The sequence below is a fragment of the Oryzias latipes genome, chromosome 9 (assembly GCF_053564925.1).
Source record: "Oryzias latipes strain Hd-rR chromosome 9, Olatipes_Hd-rR_3.1".
Classification (NCBI taxonomy): Eukaryota; Metazoa; Chordata; class Actinopteri; order Beloniformes; family Adrianichthyidae; genus Oryzias; species Oryzias latipes.
Genome location: NC_136245.1, coordinates 15,443,788 through 15,471,300, shown reverse-complemented (window position 1 = coordinate 15,471,300; position 27,513 = coordinate 15,443,788). Strand labels below are relative to the sequence as shown.

The 27,513-nt window shown below is 39.1% G+C and overlaps 2 protein-coding genes across 3 annotated transcripts in view; both read left to right on the top strand.

Annotated features, from left to right (window-relative positions):
* Positions 1-10,055, top strand: part of mvb12bb (multivesicular body subunit 12Bb) — an 89,493-nt gene extending 79,438 nt beyond the window's left edge. For both annotated transcript variants that reach the window (XM_078952731.1, XM_023958624.2), the window contains exons 8-10: positions 4,360-4,415; positions 4,720-4,779; positions 9,151-10,055. In XM_078952731.1, the coding sequence (XP_078808857.1) occupies positions 4,360-4,415; positions 4,720-4,779; positions 9,151-9,192 (158 nt within the window). In that variant the 3' untranslated portion in view covers positions 9,193-10,055. The remainder of the gene's footprint in view (positions 1-4,359; positions 4,416-4,719; positions 4,780-9,150) is intronic.
* A 9,998-nt stretch (positions 10,056-20,053) lies between these two features.
* Positions 20,054-27,513, top strand: part of lmx1bb (LIM homeobox transcription factor 1, beta b) — a 41,524-nt gene continuing 34,064 nt past the window's right edge. The window contains exons 1-3 of the mRNA XM_023958625.2: positions 20,054-20,666; positions 20,896-21,018; positions 21,273-21,459. Coding sequence (XP_023814393.1) covers positions 20,459-20,666; positions 20,896-21,018; positions 21,273-21,459 — 518 coding nt within the window. The 5' untranslated portion in view covers positions 20,054-20,458. The remainder of the gene's footprint in view (positions 20,667-20,895; positions 21,019-21,272; positions 21,460-27,513) is intronic.

The window sequence follows — 27,513 nt, the reverse complement described above, 5'->3', positions numbered from 1 at the left end:
CAATGGCTGTGCGAATGTACGTAGAGCCCCAAAACCGTCATAGAAAACTTGAGAGATGTTTTAAAGAAGCCAGAAACGCACATTTACATAAACTCTTCCTTAAAAATGGCCGCTTGAACGCGAAACCGGTGTGAACCTAGCTTTATAGTTCGGTGCACACATATGACATCATTTTGAAAATAGACCATTCATTATAATCTTTGTTTTTCTTTTAAAAGTTGTATTTTGTTGTACTGTACTTGAGATTAAATTAAACCTAAATGTAGTTTGATGAGTGGATAGCTATTACTAAAAATGCAAATAGGATTAAAGAAAATAACCACTAAATGTCACAAATATTTATTCCAAATTCGTTGACTGTTTACTCATAAATCTAATGTGTTTAGGAGCCTCAGCTCAAACTGTAAACATACTCATTCACTGCATCGTTTGCCTGGTACTCTTAGTATTCAGAAACCTTTTAAACTTGTTTACATTTTTGAACATTCAGATGAAAAGAAATTAATATTTCAGCACACACTAACCAACTTGCTGTCAGGAGAATTGCTGCAGAAGGTTGCATACACTTCAGTGCAGCTGAGGAAACTAGCTGCACACAAGCCAGTGGAGAAAACTAAAAATACATTACCAGAAAGCTCTCAACATCATTTCTGGGCAAAAACTGCTTTAGTATCAGTGTTAAATTCTTTCAGGAATTTTAATTGACTTCCGAGTAAACATTAAATAATTCAAGAGTTAAACTTCCAATGTTTGCATTCTGGACCTTTAATGTATTGATGCATGTATTTCTTTATTCATTTATTTTTTTAATTTTTTCAAATTTTATGTGTCTTAAATTAAAAAAAAGTAGATAAAAGAATGGGTTTCATAGAGCCATAGTCATTAAAGGAGTCTGAAAATAGCAACGTGCTATCATCTGTTCTCATAGCACGGGTCAGGAGCTCTGACACCTCCAAAATTCCTCCTGTCAGGGTAGGGGGCCATTTGTATTCTCTCTCATTAGGCAATTTGACTAATGACCTGCCGTGGCTGCAGAGCTACTAAGGGACCCAGAGCCTCGTGTCCTCTCTCTTGCAGCAGCCTGAACACACACCCTCCATTGGAATGGCACAGATGGCATGCCCGGGCGACAAAATAAACTGTAATATGTCTCTGAGATGCTGTCAGGCTCGGGCACTATTCCTCATGTCAGAGTGGGGCTAAGGGCTGTGAGTGGGCATAGGGGGTTCTCCTCCAGCTCTCATCTACACACCATTATCTGCATTGGTGACAGAGAGTGGGGTCTGTAACTAGAATAGCAATTCTGTGGTCAGAAGCAGGAATCTGGCTCAAATTGAGAGTCACATCAGCATGGAAAGAATGGCTCCACTAAAAGAAAGTTTTATAAAACTTGAAATACAGAAGCTTCAAAATAAAGATTTTTTTTTTAGCTGCTTCACATACAGTTGTATTTCTCTATGACTCTATGGTTCTAAAAAATCAAATCAAACCTAATAGACATTCATTTGCAGCTGAGCATTATTGCCCTGCCTTTGACTTCTGCACTTAATTCAGCAACGAGACAGACTCACCCCAGTAATCATACTAGACAGAGATCAATGCAATTCTGCTGGTTTAGTGAAGTGTAAAATAAAAGTTCATCAACATTCTCCTAGTGCTACTGTTGAGTTGTGGTTCAGGTAATATGGGGTATGCTCGATCACCCACGCATATTTTTCCATCAGTCAGTGTTGGAGCACAACTCGATGTGGTTTATCTGTTAGTGTGTGCTGCATGCGTTATGTGTTGCCATGTCTGTTGCACCCCAAGAAATGCATTGTACTGTGCCGCTGAAGTCCGGGGTGACAGTGCATCCAACAATGGAAGAGTGAGGGATTAGAGCTCAGCCTGGCGTACGAGCGAGCCCTTCCCGCCCTGAACCAGCCATTCATCTGTGCCCGAGGGCTGGAGATGACAATGCAGCCATTGCTCATCGCACCTGACGGAGTCATTAATAAGGCAATGATCCACACGGGGCCTGTGCTGACTTCGTTCTTTACACTGCAATCGCTCAAGCCACAGGGTCCTCCTTACTTAACGCCACCTCTGCGCTCACAGCCATCATCATCACCATCATCATCATAGTCACAGTAGCAAAAGTCCTGCCAGATGTTTTTGTATTGACTGCCCTCTCAGACTTCAAGTGCCAAATAACCACCCAATTCCCCACACTGCAGAACACTCATGAGTTAATGGAGTGTAGCCTGGCCATTTGAGAGGCTACAACATGTTTCAGGCTGGATTTGCCGGTCAGGAGATTCGATTTACATTATTTTTGCCCTTTCACCTTCAGATTACTTCACAGTACAGCATTCATCTTTTACCAGCCAGTCAGCTCCTGTGTCTTCATTTTTCTGGATGTGAGATAGCCTCTTAGTATAGATGGAGGGGGAATACAAAGTGAGATCTGGTTTTAAATGTAATCCATGAGCAATAAAGAAAGCCTCTGGCCTTCAGCTGTGTGCAGTCATCTGTCCATGCCGTGTAGATCCATCAGCCGCCACAATCTCTGCTTCCCACTGCTGGCTGGAGATTCAAATGTATTCTCCTTGCCTACCTTGGTTTGGTCTAGGTGCTGCCAGCGACACAGTAGCACATGTTTATATTATGTTTTAGTTATAAACATGCTGTCAGCCCACATGGTTTCATGCTCCGAATAACCCCACATTTAAAGCATGCCGTAGTAGAGAAGAATGTTGTGGCTATGACATCTTTTTGGTCCCTTCGCCTGGTATGTGTTTGTTTTTTTTTAAATCAGGATGGGGTCATGGGTTTTGAAATTATTGGGGCTGCCAGTTGGTTGGATCATTTTGATCTGGGCTGGAATTCCTTAACAGTTATTAAACCATGAGATTGGGTGCTCTCAGAGGACATTTCCTTATGATTTTGGTGATCTTCTAGCACCTCTCTAAAGGTGGCATTTAAGAGTTTTCGATGAAACACATAATTAAATGTCATCATTTTCTTTGAATAACTCTTTTTGGCTTCCTAGTATTGGAAGTGTCCCCTTTTCAAGTGTTAATAATGTAATTTGACACTGCTGAGTATGGTAAATGTTTAAACTGTCTTCTTCTGTGCATGAAAGCATGCCCTGGTTAGTGCTTAGCTCAAAGCACCTCTGTGCAAAGTCTTAGAAAGCACTGTGCCACATGTTGCAGAAGAAAAACGGGATAAGTGTACCTTTGGTCCTTGAGGCAAGGGGTCATATTTTGATTATAAAGATCACTTTGTACTACGTTTGTGGAACAGTGCCTAGCAATGGATCTGTAATGGATCTGTAATTACAGAGGAAAGGAAAGCAAATCACATAAGTGTCAAAGTGGAGGAAATCTTATAAATTCATACTTGTCAATGAGCAGGAAAGGCCAAAAGGAGCGTCACCTCCTAAATGATGACTCACAAGGGCCACCAGCTTACATTTATTAGCTCCTTTTCCTGCGCCAAAGGTCTGATGGACTTTGGGTCCATCAGAGCTGCAAGTTTTGAAGCTTGGCCTCCTAGTGCGTAGAGTTTCTTTGGAAGACAACCTCAGCCAGTTTTGTGCCTCCAAATTGGGAATTTTATAAAGAAGCAGAGCAGCAGAAGTTTTCCCCTCATCCTGAAAGCAGGAGCCTTTGTGTCTCTTGTCACCCTGTGTTAATTTGGGCCCTAATGTATTTTATAAACAAAGGGCTGCTCTCTAGCCTGACAGTCGTGACACCTTGATTCCAGTGCAGGATGCATGCAGGACAGGGTTACACCATTAATAATCAACTGGCAGCCATCACACCATTTTAACCACGATCATTATGATAAAGGGCATACACTTAATTACAGGCCTGCTTAATTATAGCTCTGTTGAAGCTCGTTTGTTTGGTCAAATGCTAATTATACCACCACGCTTCTGGCAAGTCCTCATTTCAATCCACTTTTTGCCTGCTGAACAGTGTGGTGTATTTTCATGCAAATTTCCTATCTGGCGAATGTTTTGTCTCCCTTATTTCCGCTTTTCAGTGCCTAGTGTGAGTGCGTCTTTGTTTCAGAGGTGAACATCTCTCAGACAAGACAGAATCTGGAATAATCAAGAGTAATTAAACTGGAAGACAGCTGGGAAAGGGCTGGTTTGGAGGAGAGAGGTACTCAAATACAGCAAAGAATAAGAAAGCCTTTCATCTTCTCTCTGTAGACAGTGGGAGGGTAGGTGCTGGGGTGTCTGGGGATCGCTTGTTTTATTATCTCAACAGGAAATAGTTAGGTTTAAAAATATGTTATTTTTGTAAAGCATGTTTATTTTGTAAAATTCTTTATCCAAACCTTGTTTTTTCCCCGGTCTGTTTGCAGCTCTGGACGACGTGCCGTTTACGGTCTCTGAGAAGTTTGGTGGAAAAAACAAAAAGGTACAAATCCCTGTACACTGAGGTTGCTGGTGCATCTTCATTTCCCTATTACTAATGTAGAATTAAAAAAGTGGATGAAAGTGTGCAGTCAGGCAGGGCTGACTCAATGCAGTCCATTTGGCTGGCTGGAAGAAGCTGTTACTAAAGCCGTTTGTATTGACACAGAGAAGGAGAGGATTAAAGATTTTAAACATGCTTACTTAGCCATGAGCCTAACCGCCATGTTTCTTGTGTGTGTACTTTTTTTCTTCCCTTCTCGTCTTCTTCTCCTTCTCCCTCCTCCTTTCTGTGCTTTTGATTTCAGATGCAGCAAGTCAATTTAATGGGCATTACGATCAAATCCCTGGCAGAGATCGAGGAGGAAGTGAGTAGAGGCTGTAACGCTCCACTGCAGCCGACGCCGCTGGCCCAGAATGCAAAGCAAATGGTCTTGGGGTTGTAATTAAGTGTCTGAGACAGCGAGGCCCTGTTGGCTCCACTAAGCCCCAATTGAATAAAAGCAAGGCCACGCTAGGCAGCCATTCTCTCTTAAAAGCTTCGTCTCCTGTTCAGAAATGCTCGACTTTTATATTCCCCAGCTCTTTCCTGTAACAGCTCAATCCTGTTTCTTGCATCGCTTAAAAAGACTCTACATAGCTCAGCACACTCGTCCTGCATGCAACTTTCAAGTTTCCAATCAGTTTTGGCATAAAAAGTTAGATATTGTGTAGAACAAATAAAAAGCATTTCAAAGTCTTCTCCGTTTCTGATGAAATAGCCTACAGGCAATCTGTAAGAGGAAAAAAAAAATCATTCTTTAGTGTTTGTAAGAGCAAGAGGCAGAAAGAGAGCCAGTGTGTGTGAGTGTGTGCGCTTTAAAGAGAGTGACAACCCCCCTTCTCTCTCATTAGCACGGTATCTTGGTATCAGAACTGCCAGGAAGTGACAGACCACTGTAAAAGAACAGGTGCTGTTGGGTTTGAGATGTGTTACAGAGCAAACACTCCCTCATCAAACCGAGTGTCTGTTCTGCACTCTGCCTCTGTCTTCTGTCAGATACTATCCAAATCACACAGAGTCGCCATCTTGTCACATGGTCATCTGAATGAAGCTCATTGTCGGCGCAGGTATTAATGACATGCATGTGTGCGTGTGTGTGTGTGTGTGTGTGTGTCTGGGTTGGAGACAGGCTGACTGCTCATCCTGTTTCCTTCTTCTTCTTCTTCTCTTCTTCTCTCTGCTCCTGCCTCTCCTCCTCCTTCTCTCGTTCTTCTCCGAGTGTGATTAGCAGGAGGACACATGGTGAGTTGAGCTCGGGAAGAGAAGGGAAGGGCATGAGAAATCATTAATTACAGCTGTGCTGGAGCTGATGAAGTAAATGTGAGATAGTGTAACACAGGATTTAGTGGAGTGGACGACAGCACAAGATTAATGGTGGGACCAGGCTGATGAGGATAAGTCACAGCTTAGCTTGATAATTAGTTTCCAAGTGGAAACATCCCTCACCATTGTGTTATTTTTACTTCTCCCCTCTTATTGTTATTACGCTGTGAAGAAATGTGCAGAACAAAGAGGCGGAAAACAGTCAGTAAATCTCTTGTGAACAAGCTGGAAACTGACCAACTTCACCTTTTTGTTATGGTTTTGTATTAAAACATTAATTAGGTTTTTCTTTTTTTGAGCTTTAAACTTGGGAAAAGTTGAAAGGTAGATCTAAAGAATGTAGCGTAACTAATTATTATATTATTTATATTCAGGAAAAGCTTTTTTCGTTTGTATAAAACTATTCCCTTTTCTGCCGTGTTTGTACTTTTATTCTTTAGCCCAGAAGAGGTCACTGTCCCATTAGGCGCTCTTTGTGCAGGCTTAAAATAGTCTTTTCCCAAAAAATTATTTCGAAAAGAAATCTTTTTTTTTTTTTTTTTTAGTTACATTGGAAAAGTAAAAAATATCACTAGTTTCTAGCTTGAATATATTTTTACGCTTGATGTAAGACAAAACTGACTTTTTAGTTAGGTTTAACAAGTTATTTTAAGAAAATAAGTTTTAAAAATCTAGTTGGGTCATTTAATTTTTAAAACATCTTATTTATTTATTTATTTATTTATTTATTTATTTATTTATTTATTTATTTATTTATTTATTTATTTACTTACTTACTTACTTATTTTTATATCCAGCAAATCGACTCATAAATTGCAGCTGACATCTTATTTTAAGTAATATTTCTAATGAAACAATTTTTTGGACTCATATTTCACATATTATTTATGTGCAACCTTTTTTTTTATGTTTTTTTTTCCCTTTCTTATCTTCATTCATCCAGAAATGTGGATAGTTGGAATGCCGTGGCACTTAAAAGTGATATTTTGGGGAAAAGTATAAGCATATACATATGTATGTAAAAGTACTTTAAAGATATGGAACTTCTATTTAACAGTTTTAAGACATAATATTTACAATTATCACAGCAACATATTAAATATGAATATTTACAGCTAATTTCATGGTTACACTTTGTTTTGAAAGGTCTGGACCTCACAACTTATTTTAAGAAATCTCATCAAGACAATTTCTGCTAGTTTCTTTTGATAGATTTGTTTTTTCTTATATTTTTGAACTTCTTTTGAGACAGACATTTTTTCCAGTGTGCCTGTCTTTGTGCTCCAGGTCACTGAAGAAAACTGTTGCAGTCGCAGCCACAGTTGTAGAGGAGACCATTTGCTAACAGGCATCACTTGAGCCATGTCTCAGATGATGTTGGTTCCAGCAATTAGGCATTTTTTCCATTTCCCAAATGACTCACAAAACTTGCGGATATTATAATTGCTTTTAGCCACGCATATCTAATTTGTGTCTTTTTAAGTGTTAATTAGTCAGCGATTTAAAGTGACATCTTTATGTAGTTTGCTCTGCTGAAAAATGTTGTTGGCGGCTGGCTAATGATTTTTCCGAGCGGAAAGTGGTGTGTGTGTGCACACATGACAAGATTTTCATTAGCACCTATGTGTGATTGGTTTTCAGTGCTTCTGTGGAGCCATTGCGTGTGGCTGTCGGAGCAACAAGCCATGTTTGTGTGTTTCCACGTTACTGTATGGAAGGACAGTAGTGTACAGGGGTATGTGAGAGCTCCAGATAGAGGTGGAATTAATGAAGACAACATGTCACATATTTTTGGCAGTGGAGCAGGGACAGGAAATGAAGCCGGGCTCATCTGGGTGACTGCCGCCCATGTTCTGGAGTGTCACTGTCCTGTCAGGCTGTGTGTAAAACTGGCAGACATTGATACATGCTCTCCCTGATAACACCCCATTCCCCCATCCATCATCCACAGACACACATCCACAAACTCACGTACACATCGAAATGTTTATTTAATGTGCCAGATGTTGGGACGGATTTTTTTATTTTATTTTTTTTGGTGGGGGGTCTGAATTCTTACACAAATAATAGGCCTGTGATAGGTGACAGGTTTGGACTAATTTACAGCTTCTGTTCGAGTAGATGAAAATGTGCAGCTTTTTTTTTTTTTTTTTTAATGAGAGCACCTACTTTCAGTTTTTGTGTCCGAGTTGCTCCTGTTGAAGAGTTGGAAACTTATTTCAGTGATCATGCAGCATCACCTAGTGCTGCGTTGAAGAAATACAGCCATCATGTGCACAACGAAGAAAGCAATGCTTTTTTTTTTTTTTTTTCTGTTAGGAAAAGTTAAAATTTTCGAAGCAAACCTCATTTGCTTCATTTATTTTTTGAAACTTTTGGGACCATAAATTCAAATTCTTGTGATTATTTGACTTCTTTAAAAAGTTAGACCTTCATTTAATCATTTTTTGGGAAAAATATGACCCTGTGGAGCACATTTTGGGAAAACGTATTAGATTAAATTCTGAGGTTAGTGATGAAAGCAAGTCAAGATTTAGAGGCGCTTTGAACCAGCCTTTTCTCTTCTAATACCCATTCAGGGTTATAACTCATGGTCAGTAGCAGTTAAAACAGTATTTTTCTTCTCAAATGGAACTTTTATCTCACAGCATGGCAGCAGTTTTTGTGACAGCTTACATGAACACAGAAATGAATGTGGCATTTAAAACTGTAATTACAGTGATGGTTGGAAGCACATATTTGAATCTTAAAAAAAAGAAAAGAAAGTGTCATGTTGCATGCCTTTAGGTCTTCATCAGGGGCTTAAGCCATATGCAGTGTTACCACCGATGTTTAATAATTTTACTCAGATTGTACTTGTGTGAAAAAAAATAATAATACAACAGGTTTTACTTTAACTATGGAACACAAAAAGGTTTTGCATTAATGAAAGAGTAGGTTTATATAAATATGTTTGTACATTTTTTTTTTACAAATAAATATATACATATATATTTATTTATTTATTTATTTATTTATTTTTTCTAAATTCTGCATTTTAGATGAACGGAAATGCCTTCCATTTCAAAGAATGTTTGTCATGATCCCATACTCATTAATTGCCACAAGGGGGCAGTGGCTCTTTGTGGTTTCTGAAGCAGGATTCTTCTGGTAATAGCAAGAGAGCTTTAAAGAAATTTAATTTATTTAACAATAAGCCTAATCCCAAATATTTAAATTTATTTAAATTATTTTGGATGGCATTAACATTTGTGCCTTTTATTTATTTTTTCTTATTCTGCCGCTCAAACTAATGCCTTTTGTATCCCTTTGTGTGATGATTTAATCCAAGACATTTCTGTTACTGACAGTTTGCTACTTCTTCTTTTTACAGTTTTACTACAACTTTGGCACAGAGAGAAGCATCGTTCTGTAAACTCCTGCAGTCTGCAGCAGTACAAAAAAGTAACAGTAATGATGTGTAAAAGACAGAATTCTTTGAAAGAATCAAAACTCTGGAAATGACTGTCATAATTTATTGTTTTAGTTCAAATTTTCGGTTTTACTTGTATCACAAAAAGTACATTTTTCGTTTTCAATAAAATAATAAATACATTTGCTTATATCTGCAGTGATATACATCTTATGTACATTTTCTACAAATGGATGACTAGAAGCTATGAGTTCATACAAAGTTACTCAAAGTTAAGTAGAATCATTTGTTTGCTGAAGTGCATCAGCAGTGCTGACAGAGATGCAGTCAGGTAAGATAAAAGGAAAGATCAGAACTTCGTCACTCCAACTGATTCCCCTGGTATCTCAAGAACAAACGTCTTTCCATCAGGAAGTTCCTCATGAGCAGCGTGCAGCAAGAATGGACAGAGCTCTGAGAGACGACTTTGTTTGTTTTGTTTCTTTTTTCCCAAGGCATCCGCCCAGGTCAGCAGGAACCCCTCCACCCAGTCGCATGTGTTTTTATTTCAAAAATGACATTTACTTATTTATAATCTATATTGTAACTGGAAAAGACTGTTGGGAAAAGGTTTTCATTTGAATAAAGAGTAAATTTGGTCTGACATTTACACTTTTTCTCTCAAACTTAACACTTTAACAAGAGAGAGTTTATTATATTTTTTACATTAAAAAATCTATGTCATAATGAATGATTGTGAGTTGGTTATTCTGAGAATCTGCTTTGCATGTTAAAATACACAAATACATTTGTTCCCCTTCTGTAAACTGGGCTTTCCTTTCTTATGTGTGTGTGTGAACAGTAAAGGGAATTCTTTTTCTAACAAAGTTCCTAATGGCTTTTAATACTCACAGGTATTTAGTGAGGCGTATAGCACATGACAACCCGCAGCGAGTGTGTGTTACTCTGTTCTGTAGCTAAAATCAGAGTGAGTCGGTCTGAGGAATCCTCTGCTGAGGGAGCAGCTTTCACGCTCCTTCACGAAGGTGACACTCATGTCAGTGATGCCCTGGAGCGCAGCAGCACAGCGTCAAACACCAGCAGATTTCCTTCCTGCTGTTTTAATGCTGCAAATACAGAGCGTGCCATATGTATCCAAACTCCCACTACTAAACTGCTGAGCGCTGCTAACTCTTCCCTCATTTGGCTTTTAGATTTCCCAAAACACATCACTCAGACTGTTCTTAAACTGTTTTTTACTATCAATTTTATACAACTATGTACATAAACACAATAGTAAGAGGATTTTTTAGAACTCTTTTTTAACCTTATATTTTTTTTATTTTTTTATTAATGGGAACGCTCAACCTACAATTAAATAAAAAAAGCCACCAGAAACATGTTTCTTTGTAATGTACTTTTTGAAACAACTTAACTCGGAAGGAGTGTTGGAAGTTTCCTGTTCCAATCACTATTTTTGTTCAAATCTGGTTCAGACATAAAATCAATTGCTTTAATAAAAAAAAAATCATTTAAAAGCTGTTTTATTTTAGTTTCACGTCTTAAAATTTCAGTTTCATTCAGAAAAAAAAATGTTTTTTTGTTGCATGGAACTGTCAGTTCAACCAAAAAACAAAAAATAATAATAATAATATATATATATGGTCAGAGAGTTATTGTGCAAATCATTATGGTTTCGTTTGTTTGTTTATTTTTGTTTGTTTGTCTTGTTAAAGCAACAGCAAAACTTTACAGCCTCCAAAGTGGCATTTAGAAAAGTGTAATAATTAAATAACATGGAAATGAAATAAATTAAAAAAAAGGAATTTTTGGGTTTAGTTGCATGTTTCTTTAAAAAATTGGAAAAAGCTAGACTTTTTTTCTAAATGAGAGGACAGAAAATGAAGATTCAGTGTGTTCTACATCCCCACATCTTCATAAAAAGCAGCTGCAATTCTCAGAGGGACTTAAAAATTATGCAAATAATATATCTGAAATGTAATGGGGGGAAAAACAGAAACAAGAGCATATATTCTGTGTTTTCTGTGACCTTTTGCTGTTTTAAAATTGAGTTAAAGCTCTAAATTCCTCTCTATTTTTTGCTTGTTTTCGCTCATGGAACTCTTCTCCTTTCAGTCAGAGAGAGAAAAGAAAAGCATCTGGCTTTTTGCTTCTGATCATTCCAGCACACATGACGGGCTGCATTACTGATGATAGCAAACTCCACACATCTGATGTAGCTTAAAAACCTCAGCGATCCAACAGGGTTTCTGAGTAATATTTCTTAATAAAAGCTGTTTTGTTAACAAGAAAAGACTGTGGTGAATGTGAAATCTACCTGACAACAAGTCCTAAAAAAAACTGGTGTTATTTAAAAAAGATAAATTTAAAATTGGGATTGCAAATTGTTTTACTTTCAAAACTTTGCTTTGAAAAAAATTGGTTAGTTTAGTGTCAACATGCAAAAATGTTGCACTTAGTATTTAAAAAAAAACTCTATTTTGTTTTGGTTTTGATGTTTTTAAGGATTTTACATCCGAAATGTGTCGATTTATGCATTTCTGCAAATCTGGTTGAAAACATTGGAATCCCTTCATATCTATCCCACCTGAACTTGCTGGCTTTTCTTTCTCCTGCTGTGTTACCTGCAGAGGTGGACCGGGGGGGGGGGGGGGGGGGGGGGGGGCTCAGCTGAACTAAACCACAGAGCAGCAGATCAAAGCTCCACCCTCTGCGAGCCCGCCAGATGTCCTACGGTCATTTTTAAACTCACACCCTCGCCCATGACATGCAGCAGTGTGTAAGCATGTAGGCCGAGGTGGATAGGCTGCTTGGAAATTAGAAAAGGAAGTCTGTATTTATGAGGTGGTTTGAGGTGCCGTGTTAAGACGGGCTTAGCCTGCCACTCTCCCTCTGACAGCCCTGTTTCCCCCTGAGCTGAGGTGACCAGAGATGGAGTGAGGTGAAGGAGTAAAGGCGGGGGCGGGGGTGGGGGTGGGGGGTTGTCAAAGCAGGTCCAGACCAGAACTGGACTTTCAGGTGGAACATTGTAGGAAAAGTGAAGTTTAACGGAGTTAGCAGTGCATGTTTGGAGCAGACACAAATCAAATACAGAGATTAGGATTTGATTTTGATTCTAAGAGAATAATTCTTCTTATGACTGGGGAGGAAAAGAAAGCAAAAAAATAGATTCCCTCAAAGGTGACACACTTATCTGTTCGTGCTCTCCTTACCTCCAACTCCTCCTTGACGTCATCAAGTGCCGGAGAGCTTCACCTCCACTCAGAATGTGGGTTAGGCGTGTGGCGTGACTACAGCCATACAGCCACCTTAACAAGCCCCCAGACTGCACTCAGAGGGGGAGTTGGACATTATATATGTCCATCCATACCTCAGCTGAGGTAAGATGAGTGATCTCCCAGAGCAGAGACCCACCTTTTTCCTCCCCCACATATAGCAGCCTCTCCTCCCCTTTTACCCTCTCTGCCTCGGCAGCCAACCCACATGAGCCACATTACTGTAATTGTGCAGGGATGTCGTCAGGTGTGAAGTGATCTCTCTCTTCACCCACCCCCCACCACCACCTGCCCCCCTTTCCTTCAGATAGTCTACACATGTAGTGAAATGACCAGCAAGCATCTTTCCCCCTCTTCGCTCTGACACTGGAACACAGAAATCAATTAAATCCTTTCAAGTCAGATCAAAGCGACAACATAGAGACCAGGTCCAACTGAGACCTGTGGGACAATTGACCCTCCCTGCGGATGCTAATGAGGGCAAGGACAGCTGAAGATTATGCCCACGAGTCAAGTAAACAAGAATATCCACACATACAATGTGTCGTGTTGCTAAATATTGGGGCATCCAGATGTTGTGACTTCATGTCTGTAACTTTTAAGGTTGTTTTCAGACACTTGCAGAAACAAAGTGTCTGTCATTAAAAGACTTTCCATTTCTTTGTGGTTTTAAAGACTTCTTTAGTGTCTTTTGTTTTACTAGTTTTGGTATCATGTTTGTGTTGTTTTGTTGCTTTTTGTGGCTTTGCAGTTGTAGAATGCATTTATTTTGTAACTAAGTTTTTGAAATGGGTCTTTTACACCTTTTTGGACACAGTTTGTTCCCTTACATCTGTGTGAATTTACTTATTCTTTCCTTTTAAGTTTTTATAGTTGGTTTAGTTCCTTTCATGGCTTTTTTGTTGTTTGCTGTAATGTTTTTAACATTTTTTCCTTCATTCTATCATCAGTTTTTGGACTTTTTTTATGTTAACCCCTTGAAGCCTGTTGATGCTAATATGCAACAAACCACTTCTACTCCAAACCTACCTTAATGTATTTGCAAAAATAAAAGAGATTTTTTTTTAAATAAATGAGACGTCAAACGAAATTGTTTTCACGGTTCTTTGAATCAACTTTTGTGCATCCACTTTTATTTATCTCCTTAACCCTCCATCAGGACATCTGAAACCTCTGGGACCAGATGCCCCTTTTAGTCCCACTCCGTCCCTCCTGCAGAGTGTGACATCAAACTGATCGGACACGAGGGGAAGTAGATAGAATTTTTTTGTCCACAGACAGGTGCACCGACTGTCTCCCCCCCCCAAGGTGCCACTTGCATTTTATTGGACATTTATGGTCAGCCAGCATTTTTTTAACTGCCACCTGGATGTAATAAAAGGCCAGCTCCTGAGCTCTGGCTGCCCATAGGATTTCCCAGCGGCTCCTGTGGGACCTCTGGCTAGTTAAGATGTTTATTAAGCTGAAAGTGGTCCAGTGGGAAAACACAGCACTTCTGAGAGATTCGGGCCAGCAGTTTTCTTGTTAGTGGGAGCGCTCCCCGGAGGATTGGGTTTCTTTTGCTTTCAAACCTCTGAGGGAGGACAGGGTCAGTTCACAGGGCACGAGGTTGACCAAGTGGTAACTAGGCACATGAACCCAGGAAGGAAAAACATCTAGATACCATCAAGTTTAGTTTGCTGTGATTCCCACAGCTCCAAAGAGCATGTATGTCATCTAAAAGCTCCTGTGTACGTTTTGAATTACAGTTCAGAAAAATCCCAGAAAAACGTATTCCTCTGATCAGTCATTACACTAAAGACGATAAAACCCAAATGTGTACTTTAGTATAAATATTTATTCTTTATTTCCTGTTCAGTTCGGAGCTTTGAAGAAATCCTCTCCCTTAAACTCTGTGCGGTTTGCTGTCTGACAGATCTTGACCTCACAAAGCTCTGCTGGATCTCTGGTTCAAATCCCTGGTCTGTGGCCTCAGGCTGTCTGTCTTAAAAGCAGCCGTTTTCTGCCTCAGCAACATTCGATTAAAAAAAAAAAATAGAATTGCTCTTTTTTCCCAGTGAACCTGACAAATATCCTTTTTTTTCTTTCTTGTTTTGCTGATTTTTCCCAGAACCAAAGCTGAGCACGGTCTGAACAGAGCTGCACATGCTGCAAGTGAGATTTTTTTTTTTTTTGAGTGCACTCTGTCTAATGTTCAGGACAGATTAGAAATGCTCGCCTGTGACAGATGCTGTCTGGATCTTCACTACCAGATCCGCCCAGCTGCAAAACATCTGGTGGATACGTACCCTTCCCTCTGAAGTGCAGCCCTATTAATGACAAACTTCCAATCACACACATTTTTGTGCATACAAAGGCATCAAGTGTGTCTGATTTAGATGAATAAAAACATCACATGTGTAAACGATGGAGTTTGTTACTAGTTAGACATTATTTCTGTTGTTAGTCTACATATATTCGGCTCAGTTAAGTTCATGCTGACAACTTTTGTATTTATTGCAATACATGAGTGTATAAATAAACAGGAGTTCTGCTGATTTAGATGTGTTTGGCATGAAAACGTTTTGCTGAAAAAAGGCCCTTTTTGGAGCTGGATGAGCTGGGGTTATTGCTCACTTCTTCTGCCACAAAGTCCACCCTCACATGGAGTTTGTTCAGCAGACACAGAGACTTTACACTAACTGAGAGCCAATGCTTGTTCATTTTGGCATGGATCCTAAAATCATGGCCCTAGTCTTACAGAGTTCCATTTTCTTCCTCACATAAAACTTTTCTTTGTTTTATTTTTTGCAGCGACAAGTCGGGTAAATTGCATGATCGTTTAGAGAAGAAGCTTTAACCCCATTGAGAGAAGTGTTGAGGGGAACCATGTAAAATGTCAGTTACCTGTACTTCCTGGTATTCTCTGAAAAAAAATGTTTGAGGAACTCTCATTCAAGTTTTTGAGATGTTCTAATCGCTGTTTTTCATGTTCTTTACCTTTTGCATTTTAAATCTCTAGATTTCATGACAAACAAATCAGATCCAGATTTTATTTGCTTTATTTGATTTTTTCCCCATCAAAATATCCCAAACTATTTATTTTTTACTGGTTTTCTTTTAATTTTTTTATTGACTGTAAATTTACAAAAGTTAAAAAGGAAACAAAAATCATCTGGAAGACAACAGGAATTAATTTCTGAAGGATCTCAAACACAGCAACATTATTTGCCTCAAAGAAAGAGATCTGAAATTTATATAAATAAAAAAACATTTTTTTGTGGTTGTTTAGTCTAGCATTTCTGCCATTTGTACATTTTAATTTTTAAATTGAAACTTGAATGCAATAATTACCTTCTTGTTATAATAAACTGTTATTGATTCCTAAACTATTTTTTTACCTTAACATTTTAGCCTAATTTTTATATAAACATAAAATCTATCTATTGTGAACTAGAGTAAAAAAAATAAACTATCTTCATTTGGTCAACCAATAAGTCTGTATGTTTATTAGGTTTGGTTGATAGTTTCAAACTTTTGAGGCTATGAAAAATTAAAAACTTTTGTTCAGAAAAACACATTTTATACCACTATTATATTCCCATATCTATTGTGTGTATATATATATATATATATGTATATATATATATATATATATATATATATATATATATATATATATATATATATATATATATATATATATATATATATATATATATATATATATATATATATGTATATATATATATATATATATATATATATATATATATATATATATATATATATAATATACAATAGACAGGTGAATAGTAGTTTGCTGAAATAATAGTAGTAAATTATTAAAAAACTTTATTGTAACAGATTTGGTCATGGCTTCAATAGAAAACTCTTTGTTAAAGTTCCAACAAATGCAGTAACGGGGATCTACAGCAGATTTATAGATGTATTTATTTTTTTCGATTTCTTATGAAAATAAATGAGCAGAAAAAAAAACAATTCTTATGGTTCGTGGTTCACTCCATTATTTTTTTTTTTCTTTTTCTTTAATTAATTCTTTGGTATTAGGACAGCAGTAGAAGTTGTATTTGCAGACTCTGTCCAGCAGAGGAGGATGTTGTTTTTCTCAAAGCTGCTTTTTTCTTGCCTCCGAATGCATCCGTACTCATGGGGCAGATATCACAGGAAAACAGACCATCAGATGAACCTTTAAAAGGAAAAAAAAAGTGCTGCATAATGACTAAGACAACAATACAACAAGCAAGTGGAGCGTATAGCTAGCGTATATATATATATATATATATATATATATATATATATATATATATATAATCTCGTTATTTGTGCAGCTGGTGTGGTTATTCTGCCAGGCATCTTTATTTATTTTTTTATGTCTTTGCCTGTCAGAGCGTTTTAAGCAATATTATTCAACGAAATATATATATATTGAGTTTTCAATCTTTACTCAACAATTTTACCATTAAGTGGTATTATTTCACACTCTTTGCTTCTGCTATTTATTCATTTTATTTGCATTATAAACATTTTCTGTTCATTTTAAAACGTGATAAATAATTACATATCAGTTGTACTGAAACAAAAACAAATGAGTCAATAAATGATGTTGCGATCCCATTTTATGCCATATTCATCTGTTGCACTTTTTTTTGGTACATAAGAGCTGCACACGAACACTTTAAAGACTATTTGAAGCGTGTGTGTCAGCGTGCCCGTCACACCGTGTCCTGTCAGGCCATTTGTCAAGAACTCAATAAATTTGACAGGGGAGATGAGGAGGGGAAAAATCCGAATTCAATAAATCATAACGTAAACAAATCTAGCCATGAGTTGACAGTGCTGTATTATACTTTGCTCTAATCCTCTGGGAGCTGGGATTATCCTGCAGTATCATTTTTTTTTTCTGGCTGCCTGGGGAAAAAAAGAAGAGTCGTGTGCAGGGCTGAGGCTGCATGAGTGAGAGCAGAGGGAGATGCAAATAACTGCTCTGTTTGTCTTCCTCTTTTTGCATCAAAACTTCACTGAGCCTCCAATATTATGCTGCTGAAAAGCCTTAAAAATACCGGTGATCCCTGAAAAGCAAATGGAGCCAGTTGGCGACACCGATGATAATTTAGAATCAAAGCTGCCATGCACTGCGGGGCCCGCAGGCCTAAAAGGGCCCCGGGCAAATCTCGGAGTTTTCCATTGCGTCTGCGCGCGCTGCGTGCGTAAAAAATCACAGCATTTTTGTAAGGAAAAAGAAAATCCAAAGATACAGGAAATGCCAAGACTCAGCGATATCAGATTAAATGGCATCTGATTGGTTGGAAATGTCGATAAGTCTTTCAATACTGCATTAATTATGGACAAGGAAACTTCAAAAAGTTTTTTTTTAATTATCAAAAAGAAAAAAGAAAGAAATATATTAAATGTTTTTACGGGAGATAATGTCATTTTCATGACAAGCTGGGCAATTCAAACTACTGTTTTTTTTATGCTTCAAACAAAAATTGTTCTTAAAATATCTTTGACAAACTAAAAACGAAACTTATTTTTGGCTTGCTCGAGGATGCGGGTTTTATATATAAATACATATATATATATATATATATATATATATATATATATATATATATATATATATATATATATATATATATATATATATATATATATATATATATATATATATATACACAACTATAAAGTTGTATAAATGTATAAAGTTGTGCAGGCCTGACCTTGTTCCATGTCTGCTCATAGACCACGCGTGGGTTGCATACGATGTAAATGTTGTCACAACTCACAAATAACTGCATGAAAATACACACTTTCAAAGAATTATCACAAGCTGAGGAAACTGCATAGATGCTGACTTCTCTGTATGTAAAAACAGACTCGTTGTTTTTACCCCTCCCCCAGAAGATAATATAATTAGATACAGATTACACTTTCGTTTTTTTATATATATATTTTGTGCCAAAATTTTGCACTACCCCAGTCTTCTTTATTTATTCTTTTTCTCATCGCTCTAATTTCATCCTTGAAGTTTCTGCAGAGGCCTGTGGCGTCTTTTCCTCCTAAAACTCGCATCTTTGCAATGATCTCTTACCTTTCCGATGGATGCAACAGCTCTGCTTACTTTAAAGTCACTTTGCTTTCTGTGCTGCACACCTGCTTTGGGGTTTTGTTCTTTTTAGTGTGTTTTTTTTTTTACTCCGCCATGCTGAAGGTGAGGGAGGTGCGGTTATGCAGCGGCTCATTAAAACACCACAGGCTGAAAGTTGGCGGATTGATTTATTGGATGAATGTTTGATGTTCTCCCTCCGCAGAGCGACCTGACCGATGGCTCCTCAATGAGAGGAGAGGGATGGATGGATGGATAGAGGGATGGTGGGGGGTGCAGATGTTTGTGCGTTCTTTAAAACAATCAATCGATTATATTCCATCGATGGCGTTCAGCTCATAATGCTGCTTAGTGGTAAAATAATCCAATGAGGAGGTGATTGACCCCGCGCTGATGGACGGAGGAAGAAACGACGCAAACTACGGGGGAGTCGCCACAAGGGTGGCGCTGATTTTGTTGTAACAGAGGAGTAAAAATGCAGGGTTTGGGTTTTAGGACATATATTTCTACAATAGCAAGATCCATTTCGAGATTTCCTTTTTTTTCTAACCAACTTCATGCTCACGCATGCCATTCTTTATTTGACCAGCAGAGGGCGACGGCAACAATCTGCTCTCTGTTTTCTGAGTGGACTACAGGTCAAAGCCTCCATGCCGCTCAGAGACCTGAACACGAAAGTAAACGTTACTCACGGATTCTGCACCACTTCTCAAGTTTGACTATTGCATCTATTTATTTTTTCTTTTATTATTGAATCACTTTGAAATTGTGCGCCTTTCATGTAAAAACTACATTACAATTATTATTATTATTATTATTATTATTATTATTATTATTATTATTATTATTATTATTATTATTATTATTATTATTATTATTATTATTATTATCAGTTACTTTTTTTTAAATATCACATGAAAAAAAAAGTATTGAAAACAGGCAATCTTTACGCAGACGCGTTCTATCCATGCGTCCCCAATCTTTGGCCTCCATTATTTTCCAGACACGGGGCGAACATCCGCCGCTTGTGCAGCGTGCCACGAACAGATACGCACAACACAAGAGCATTTGAAGACAGGCCTTGGTGCGATGTGCAACCTGACTAAATCATATTTATAGGGAAAAAAACTTTTTTTTTTTCATGCGTCAAGTTCATAAAAAAATCTGTATTTGAGTGAAGTGTATTTGGGAAAACGTCAGGATTTTATTCTTTGCAGTTTTGAGTTATTTCTAAAAAATGAAAAATAAAATAACCGATGCTTAAATAAAAAAACTCATTTATTATTATTATTATTATTATTATTATTATTATTATTATTATTATTATTATTATTATTATTATTATTATTATTATTATTATTATTATTATTATAGACTATTTACTTTCCTGGTGGAAAGCTGGACATCCGTGTCCGGAGGAGGCCTCCTCAGAGCCGGCCTGGGCCTGAGTCCTTTAGCTTCCAGCGGAGACGGAGCACAAAAGGAGCGGTGATGCTCCAGGAGATACACAACACTTCAGTGCTTCTCCCCTCTCATGCAAATTATCGCAGCGCGACAACACACCTCAGTGCGCATTTCCCACAAATCATGACACTGCGCAAGCTCATTATTAATATTAACACTATTGTTGTTTTTGTTGTGATGGTTGTCAATGTTTAGGCTGATGTAAAGTATCACGTTCCCACACAGTCTGCTGTGGTGTCGTGGTTTGAGTGAGCAGCTCACACACTCTTCTCCAATAGCATCCCAGTGGCGGTGAATGGGGCGGGGGTGCAGTCATCCGTGCAGCAGTAGGAGGATCTACTCGCTTCAATCTTGATCTATTTTTTTTTTTTTCGTTTTTTTTGCAGCGACAGGGGCACAGGCAGCCAACCATCTCTTTTACATGCACAGAGTTACTGGCGGGACATCTGCATCCCTTCTCTCCAATCTGTGGATTTCTTGTCAACTTTTTTCCTCGTTCGGTTTCATCGCCGAGCAAGAAGAACTCGGATTCTTTCCCTCCTCCTCCTCCCGTCTTTCTCTCTTTCTTTCACTTTTTCCCGGGGAGGAGAAGAAGATCCCGTGCGTCCTCGCTCGTCTAATCATAGCAGGTGACTGTTCCGAGACTTTTCCACCTTTAATGTCTGCGCCTTGTTTACGCACCGCTTCTCTTCCCCTCCTCTCAGTCAGTCTTTCCACCTCCGCGTCTTTAAGCACGTTTCCAACAGGTCTCCCCTCCCTCCCTCCCTTCTCCCCTCCTAGCGCCTCAGCTTCAGCTCCGTGTGCCGGGGATCTTCCTGCCGGCTCTGACTGTATATGTTCTTATGGATATCGCAACAGGTCTGGTGTCACTGCAGCGTCTCTCTGCGGGAGAACAGACCGACACGCGCATCATGCTGGACGGCATTAAAATTGAGGACCATCCGCTGCGCTCTGGGCAGGCCACTCTTGGAGTCATGCTCGGTGAGTTTACGCGCAGGTTTGGCGCACATGTGGATACATATTCTTACATTATATTATATAATATCAGTGAACATTTAAAATCGGGCTTATATAGGAGCACAGGAAGATTGATATGTGGAATTTTCCGAAGAAATGTTGATAAAACACAATAGTAAATATATATATTTTTTAAATTCATTAGTATCCCAGGCAACATGATGTGGTTGTGGGCCTCCCCCCGCTGCCGCTGACCCATCTCCTCTGCCACTCCACAGGCTCTGACTGTCACCACAGATCCGTGTGTGAAGGATGCCAGCGGCCCATCTCCGACCGCTTCCTGATGAGAGTCAACGATTCCTCGTGGCACGAAGAGTGTTTGCAGTGCGCCGTGTGTCAACAGCCTCTCACCACCAGCTGTTACTTAAGAGAAAGGAAACTTTACTGCAAACACGACTACCAACAGTAAGCAGGGCGCTCACATGCGCGCACGGGGGAGTCTGCGCCCTTCCTTTCACACCCTTTTCTGCACTTTATAGTGTTTCAGGTCGTGCGTAACTTTTAGAGGAAAGGGGGACAAGTAGGGTCTTTGTTGTTCCTAATTTTTGTGTTGGTTTGGAGTTCTTCGAGTGCGAAAAAAACATCGAAAAAATGTCATTTGGATGGATTTAGAAAACAAACATAAATAAGATAAAATATATTATATTTCTGAGTAAATATGTAACATAAAAAACGTAACATCTTTTGATTTTTTTCATTCAAAATAGATATAGAAAAGGGCGACATACATTTAAATATTAGGGCAAAGGATAGTCTAATGATAAAAGACGATTTAGGGCTGGCTTGGGGACCCGAGCGCCTCATAGGCTCTATCCTCCTTGGGCGCAGAGGCCCACGGTGTTTCCGAGGCTTGCCTCCGCGCCGTGCTGCCGCAGAGAGGACGTTATCCCGCACAGGCCTGAGAAAGTGTGGGCGAGCTGTGTCAGCTTCATGTTTTCTGGTTGAATCAAGTGGCATTCCCCCCCATGGTAGTGCAGAAACTCAGAAAGGATGGAACAATCTGTGTAGGTTGAAAAAACAACCAAATCACTTTTAGCGCGTGATGGATTTATTTGCCAATGAACGTTTTTTTTTCTTTCTTTTCTTCGTTTGTTCAGTAATCACTCCGCTTAATAAACCTTTTATGTGATCACGTGATTTTTTTAATCCCGCAAGCTTCGGATTTTTAAAAACTTTAAAAAATATTATTTAAATTGAAATATTACACATTCAGTATTTTATTTTATCCATTTCTTTTTGAATAATTATTTGCAGTGACATGAAATAACGGTGACATAAAATCACGGTGACTAATCAACCGCTCAATTACTAGTGACATTTTGCTCCAAGACAATAATATTAACCGCTGAGGCTTCACTGAAAAATGCAGACGCACACAACACAACATGTTTCAAAACCCCAACAATATTTATTTTTTGACTGCTGTCAAAATTATTCCTGCACTTTTAAAATGTAAAATATTTATTGTGTTTGACTTTTGGCAAAATATTCTTGCAGTTTCAAACTGTTATTTATTTAGTCAGATTGCTGCATCAGACAAACATTAAATAAGATTTACTAAAATGATTTTTATTCTCTGGATAAGCATTTAAAAATAAAATAAAAAACGTCATTTTTCAGAATTTCAGAAAAGTACTTTAGTGAATTTAAAATTAACTTTTGTTTTTTAAAAAAAAGTGTTTATTTATCACATTATTATAAATTCCCTCCCCCTTTCCTTTATGTTTAAGTGTTTAAAGTGTTAATTCAATTTAGGAGGTTTAATTTCCCTGTTAAAATAATTTTAGCTCTTCTAATATTCACCACAGGGAGAGATGATTTAGTGAATTGAATTAGTAAATTATCACATAAACCAAGCGGAGATGGCAGATAAAGCAAGCGCTGAGGCTAAGTAAGCATCACAGGGCTCCTGTTTGGCCTGTGAGCACCCCGGGGTGCCTTGTGTTTCTCCTCACATGAGCGCTTTTCATGCTTGTCACCGAATTTTCAGCTTCTTGTGTCCGCTCTTTTTACCAATTCTACTTCGATTACCGGGACATTATGGCTCTCTGCTAGATATCTTGCAAGTAACAAAGAGTTACATCCACTGCCGTGCGTGCCATTCATCCAGCTTTGTGACAGCAGTGTAGTAGGTCTGTAACAATGGCAAATTCATAGCAGTAACTAGGGGATACCAGAGTCACGGCGTCACGGTTCAGAAGAACCCAGACCATCAGGCAAAAATAGAAGGGTGTCTTTGCTGCCCCTCTTGCTCCACTGTCTTTTTTCCATTTTCATTGTTACGTCTTTTGAGTCAAAAAGTGACGACAAAGATCTGCATGCAAAGGAAGGCTATAGATGTGGCAGCCAAATGTGTATTTTCATTCTTTGCTCTTGGACATCCATATTTGGAGCACAAGTGACCAGTTGCCTGCTTTTTAAAGTCTCCGCTTGCTCCTTTGAATGCCAAAAGTTCCAGATCAGCTAAGCATAACAAACTGCTGGGCACTATCCTGCCCTCGCACACCATTATTCCTCACATCTTTTAATTCTTTTCCTCAGCACCTCCCAGGCTGAATTAGCTGGTGGCTCCCTGCATCACACCTACATAACTGCCCCTCTCCTCTTTTTTTTCTCCTCCTTAAATTGTTTATTCCATTTTCATTGATGGGATACTTAAAGATGTAATTGGCACCTTTTTGACTTTTATGACATCCATTTAAGATGCATTTGTCAGCCCACAAACTGCTTTGGGCTGGGAGGAGAGCGCCAACCCTTACAGAGATCTTCTTGCCTAATTACATTCCTACAGTACTTGATTCATACCCCGTAATCAGCTCTCTCTACCTATAATAAATCAAAGAATTGGAAAGCTACATTTTTTTCCCACAAGTTTGAAAAAGGGTAAAAGGCAGGTGTGTGTGTGTGTGAGAAGGGGGGGGGGGTATTAGTGTTGTGTTGTTAAAACTCCCAACAGCAAGTTGCAAAAAAACACTTAGCAGGAGGGATTTTTGCATTGTTTCTTAGCTTTTTTTGTTTGCTCTATCTATTCTGAAACAAATCTAAATTCCCAGATGTTTGTTTTAAAGAGATCAAATGCAAAAAAAAAAAGATTTTAGAAAAACATTGCCGATTTTTGTAAGAATCTTTCACGCACTTAAAAAAAAATTCTCTAAAGGTGAATAGGTGGAGGTGTCAGCTGGATAACAGCCGTATAGCCGTAGAGGGGGGACAAGCTCGAACGAGACGGGCGGCATGTAAGAGCCAGAGTGGAATTACACCATTCCGAGAGAGTTTGTTGTGCCCTGGTGTTTGGAGGTCAATTATACATCATTAGAAAGAGGGAGATCTATTCCCCACAGGGACCTTTCCTTTAACCAAGCAGATGCTTTGAAGGCAGCCATGTAATAAGGCCTATCATTCGACCGAAGTGTTAGACAACACCCCTGTAATGGACTGCCTTGTTAGAAACTGCCACAGGCTCCAAGCACAAAACATAACAATTACTAACAATATTTCACAGCTCGCTGTCTGTTTTTGGCTTTTATTGCATTCCAAAATGTTTCTTTTTTTTCTTTTTCATTATATCACTGCAAATGTCATTTTGGAAGATTTTATTTTGAAATGTATACAGGAAATACAAGATTTTAAATTGAAATAAATGTAGTTTTTACTTTTTAAAAAAAAATATTTTATTGTAATTCTACAAGCCTGGGTGCACAAAAAAAAACAGAGCAAAAAATCCCAGCAGTGATGAAGCCGTAAAAGGAGAGCTCTGAGAGTGCGCCTCACCTTCCATGCATCCTGCAGGATCCCCCAGTGTGCTGAGAGGTGCTTTTTAGAACTGTTTGGAGTACCCTCCTGTGAAATTGTTGTTTTTTAATTAGCTGGGCTCGGGACGCTGCAGCTCTGTGTGCAGGATAGATGCTGACGGCTGGGTTTCTGCTTTGGTTCAGGCGGTCATAAGTGTGTGTGTGTGTGTTCACTACAGGACACTCGTAAGGCCTGGTGCTGTTTGAACATTTACATGCCCGCTGACAGTAAAAAAAAAAAAAAAAAAAAAGCAAAGATTGAGCAGGGACTTTTAAAGTTAATTAAAGACTGTCCTGAATTCTGCTCAAGAATTTCAAAGGCAGCTCTGACGATGAAGCTCTTTGTTGTCCTAGTTTCTCACCATCAGCCATACGTTCTTTTTAAAAAAAAATTTTTTTTTTCCTTTTTAATCTTTCTAAAAATAATAAGCAGATGTCTTCAGCCACTGTTCTTAAGCATAAAAACAGGAACTCTGCTGAGAGATAAATGTAACTTTAGAAACACAAGCCAGATAATGTTGCGCCTGCTCACTGGGTTCTTTAGTGCTCTGGAGGAGCTAGCTGAATCTGGCCGTGCTCCTCTGTAAGGAAGTATTGGGTTTTATGTCAACATGGCTTGGCCTGTCCCTGCAGCATACTAGGATGGATCATCTGTCATCTCACGGTTTGTTAACTGTGCAGATCCCCCTCATCCCAATACATAAAAAAGAAAAAGAACTTTAAACTTGATTTTTTAAACCATTTCTCATTTCTTGCTTTTGCAACAAATGTTGACTTTGACATAAAGTCTGCGGGAAGCTTTGTCCACTAGTTTGGAATGCTTATTTGTGGTTTTAGCAAATGGCTAGTGTCCTTTGCTGGTTCCGGTGTTGGTGTTTACTGTGTGGTGGGAGTGTGGCATCAGTTGGGGCACAGTGCACACGGGACTACACAGGAGGCCGCAGAGGCCCAGGCGCAGCGATGCCCATTGCCAGACTGTTGGCGAGGGATGTGGAGAGAGGTCTCTGTGGTCTTTGTGTGGGGGAGCTGTTGTGCAGGGGAAGGCTCTGCAAAGGGATCTGCCTGGTGTGCTCACATTACGCTGGATGATAGCAGAGGAACTCAAGCATGCAATTTGTTGGTAGCCACAATTTAACCTCATCTCTTAAAGCCGGCTGTTAGGCAGCCAGTGGGACATGTCAGTCAATCGGGAATGCTAATCAGTGAAGAGAAAGCTCAGCAATGCACCGATTTTGTGTGCTGGCTCCACATCCTTGGGCTCACAGGTTTATTTTTGCAGCATGACAGCTCTTCATAACAAGAAGCAAAGCAACCACTGACTATTAAACTCAATTTACATGTTGGTCAATGGGTAAAATGGTCAAATATTTTGCAGGCTTACAGGAATCAAGCTCAGCAAAGACTTTTAATAAAGAATTTCCCTGGTTATATGTTGGAAATAACAGTAAATTTGCATGCAAAAATCCTTTCGAGATCATATCTTAGTTTTGATTCATGGTGTGTAGTTCCTAATTTATTTCTTTATATGAGTATTTTTTGGGAAAAAAACCATCCCTGATATGTCACATTCCTATGTCATTTGGAAATCTGCCACACTTGTTTCTTCGGCAGCTCGGTCGAATGTGCATGAGAAATTGAGACATGGCCTCTGCTGCTGGCTCGCAGTGTGGCTGCTGGCCCCAACTGTGTATATGTGATCCCACTCTGGAATGTTTTTCCAACACGTAGGCTTTTCACAGATACACTAGAGAGGACTGGCATCATAGTGGCAAGTGCTGCACTCAAACTGCTGTGTGCCCAAGGCTTACTCTCACACCCAAGTCACACATTCTAGCTCTGCATGCGAATGTGACGGGCAGCGTGTTTATCTTCATACACCCCGAGTTCCTGGGAGGGTGTGGGCTGATGCACACTTGCCTCTCCTTGTTGTCTCTATTCTAAATGCATGCTCTTTAGTATAGTTGTGATCTGATGTTTTCTGATTTAAATTGCAGAGGTGCATTTTTTTCTTTTTTATTTCTTGCAGAATGAGTCAAAACACATTTTTTTGCCCCCTTTTCTCCCCAACCCTTTAATCTCCGTCAAATGAGATTAGCTACCAAGTACCGTTTTTTCTGCCCAAAGTGACTGACAGAGATTTGCACTTTTATCATTAAGTGTGACACTAAGCTGGCCGGAGCTTTGTCTTCAATGGAGGGTCTGACGGAAACAGGGGCTCCTAATCCTTTTATTTGTGTCGGGCCCAGAAAGAGGGAAGAATGGTGCCGGGGTGGGTTGGGTCTGCAGAATGTCGTGGCCCGCGGTTCCCCTGAGGCCCGGCCTCCACAGCCAAGTAAGCATGAGTCCCCCGTCTTATGTGGTCCATCCAGTCCAGCACACATGCAAAGTCTTGCATCACAAAGATATGTTTATAGACAGTAACAAAGACATTCATATTCATTTCAGCACGTGCACGGTCGTTTCTGAGTGTGTACCTGCACACAGTCGTGGCAGAGCGAGTGCGGTGGCAGGAGGCTCAGTCTAGGATGGGATTAATAAAGTTTGCCGGTTCCCTGGTCGTGGTCCAACATGAGCCTTTTGTCTGCGGCTCACACCGGGTTGCAGGGTTCCAGCTCCTTTTGTGTGTGCCCCCTCGTGGTAATCCAGCTCCAGCGGGAGTCCCCTGGGG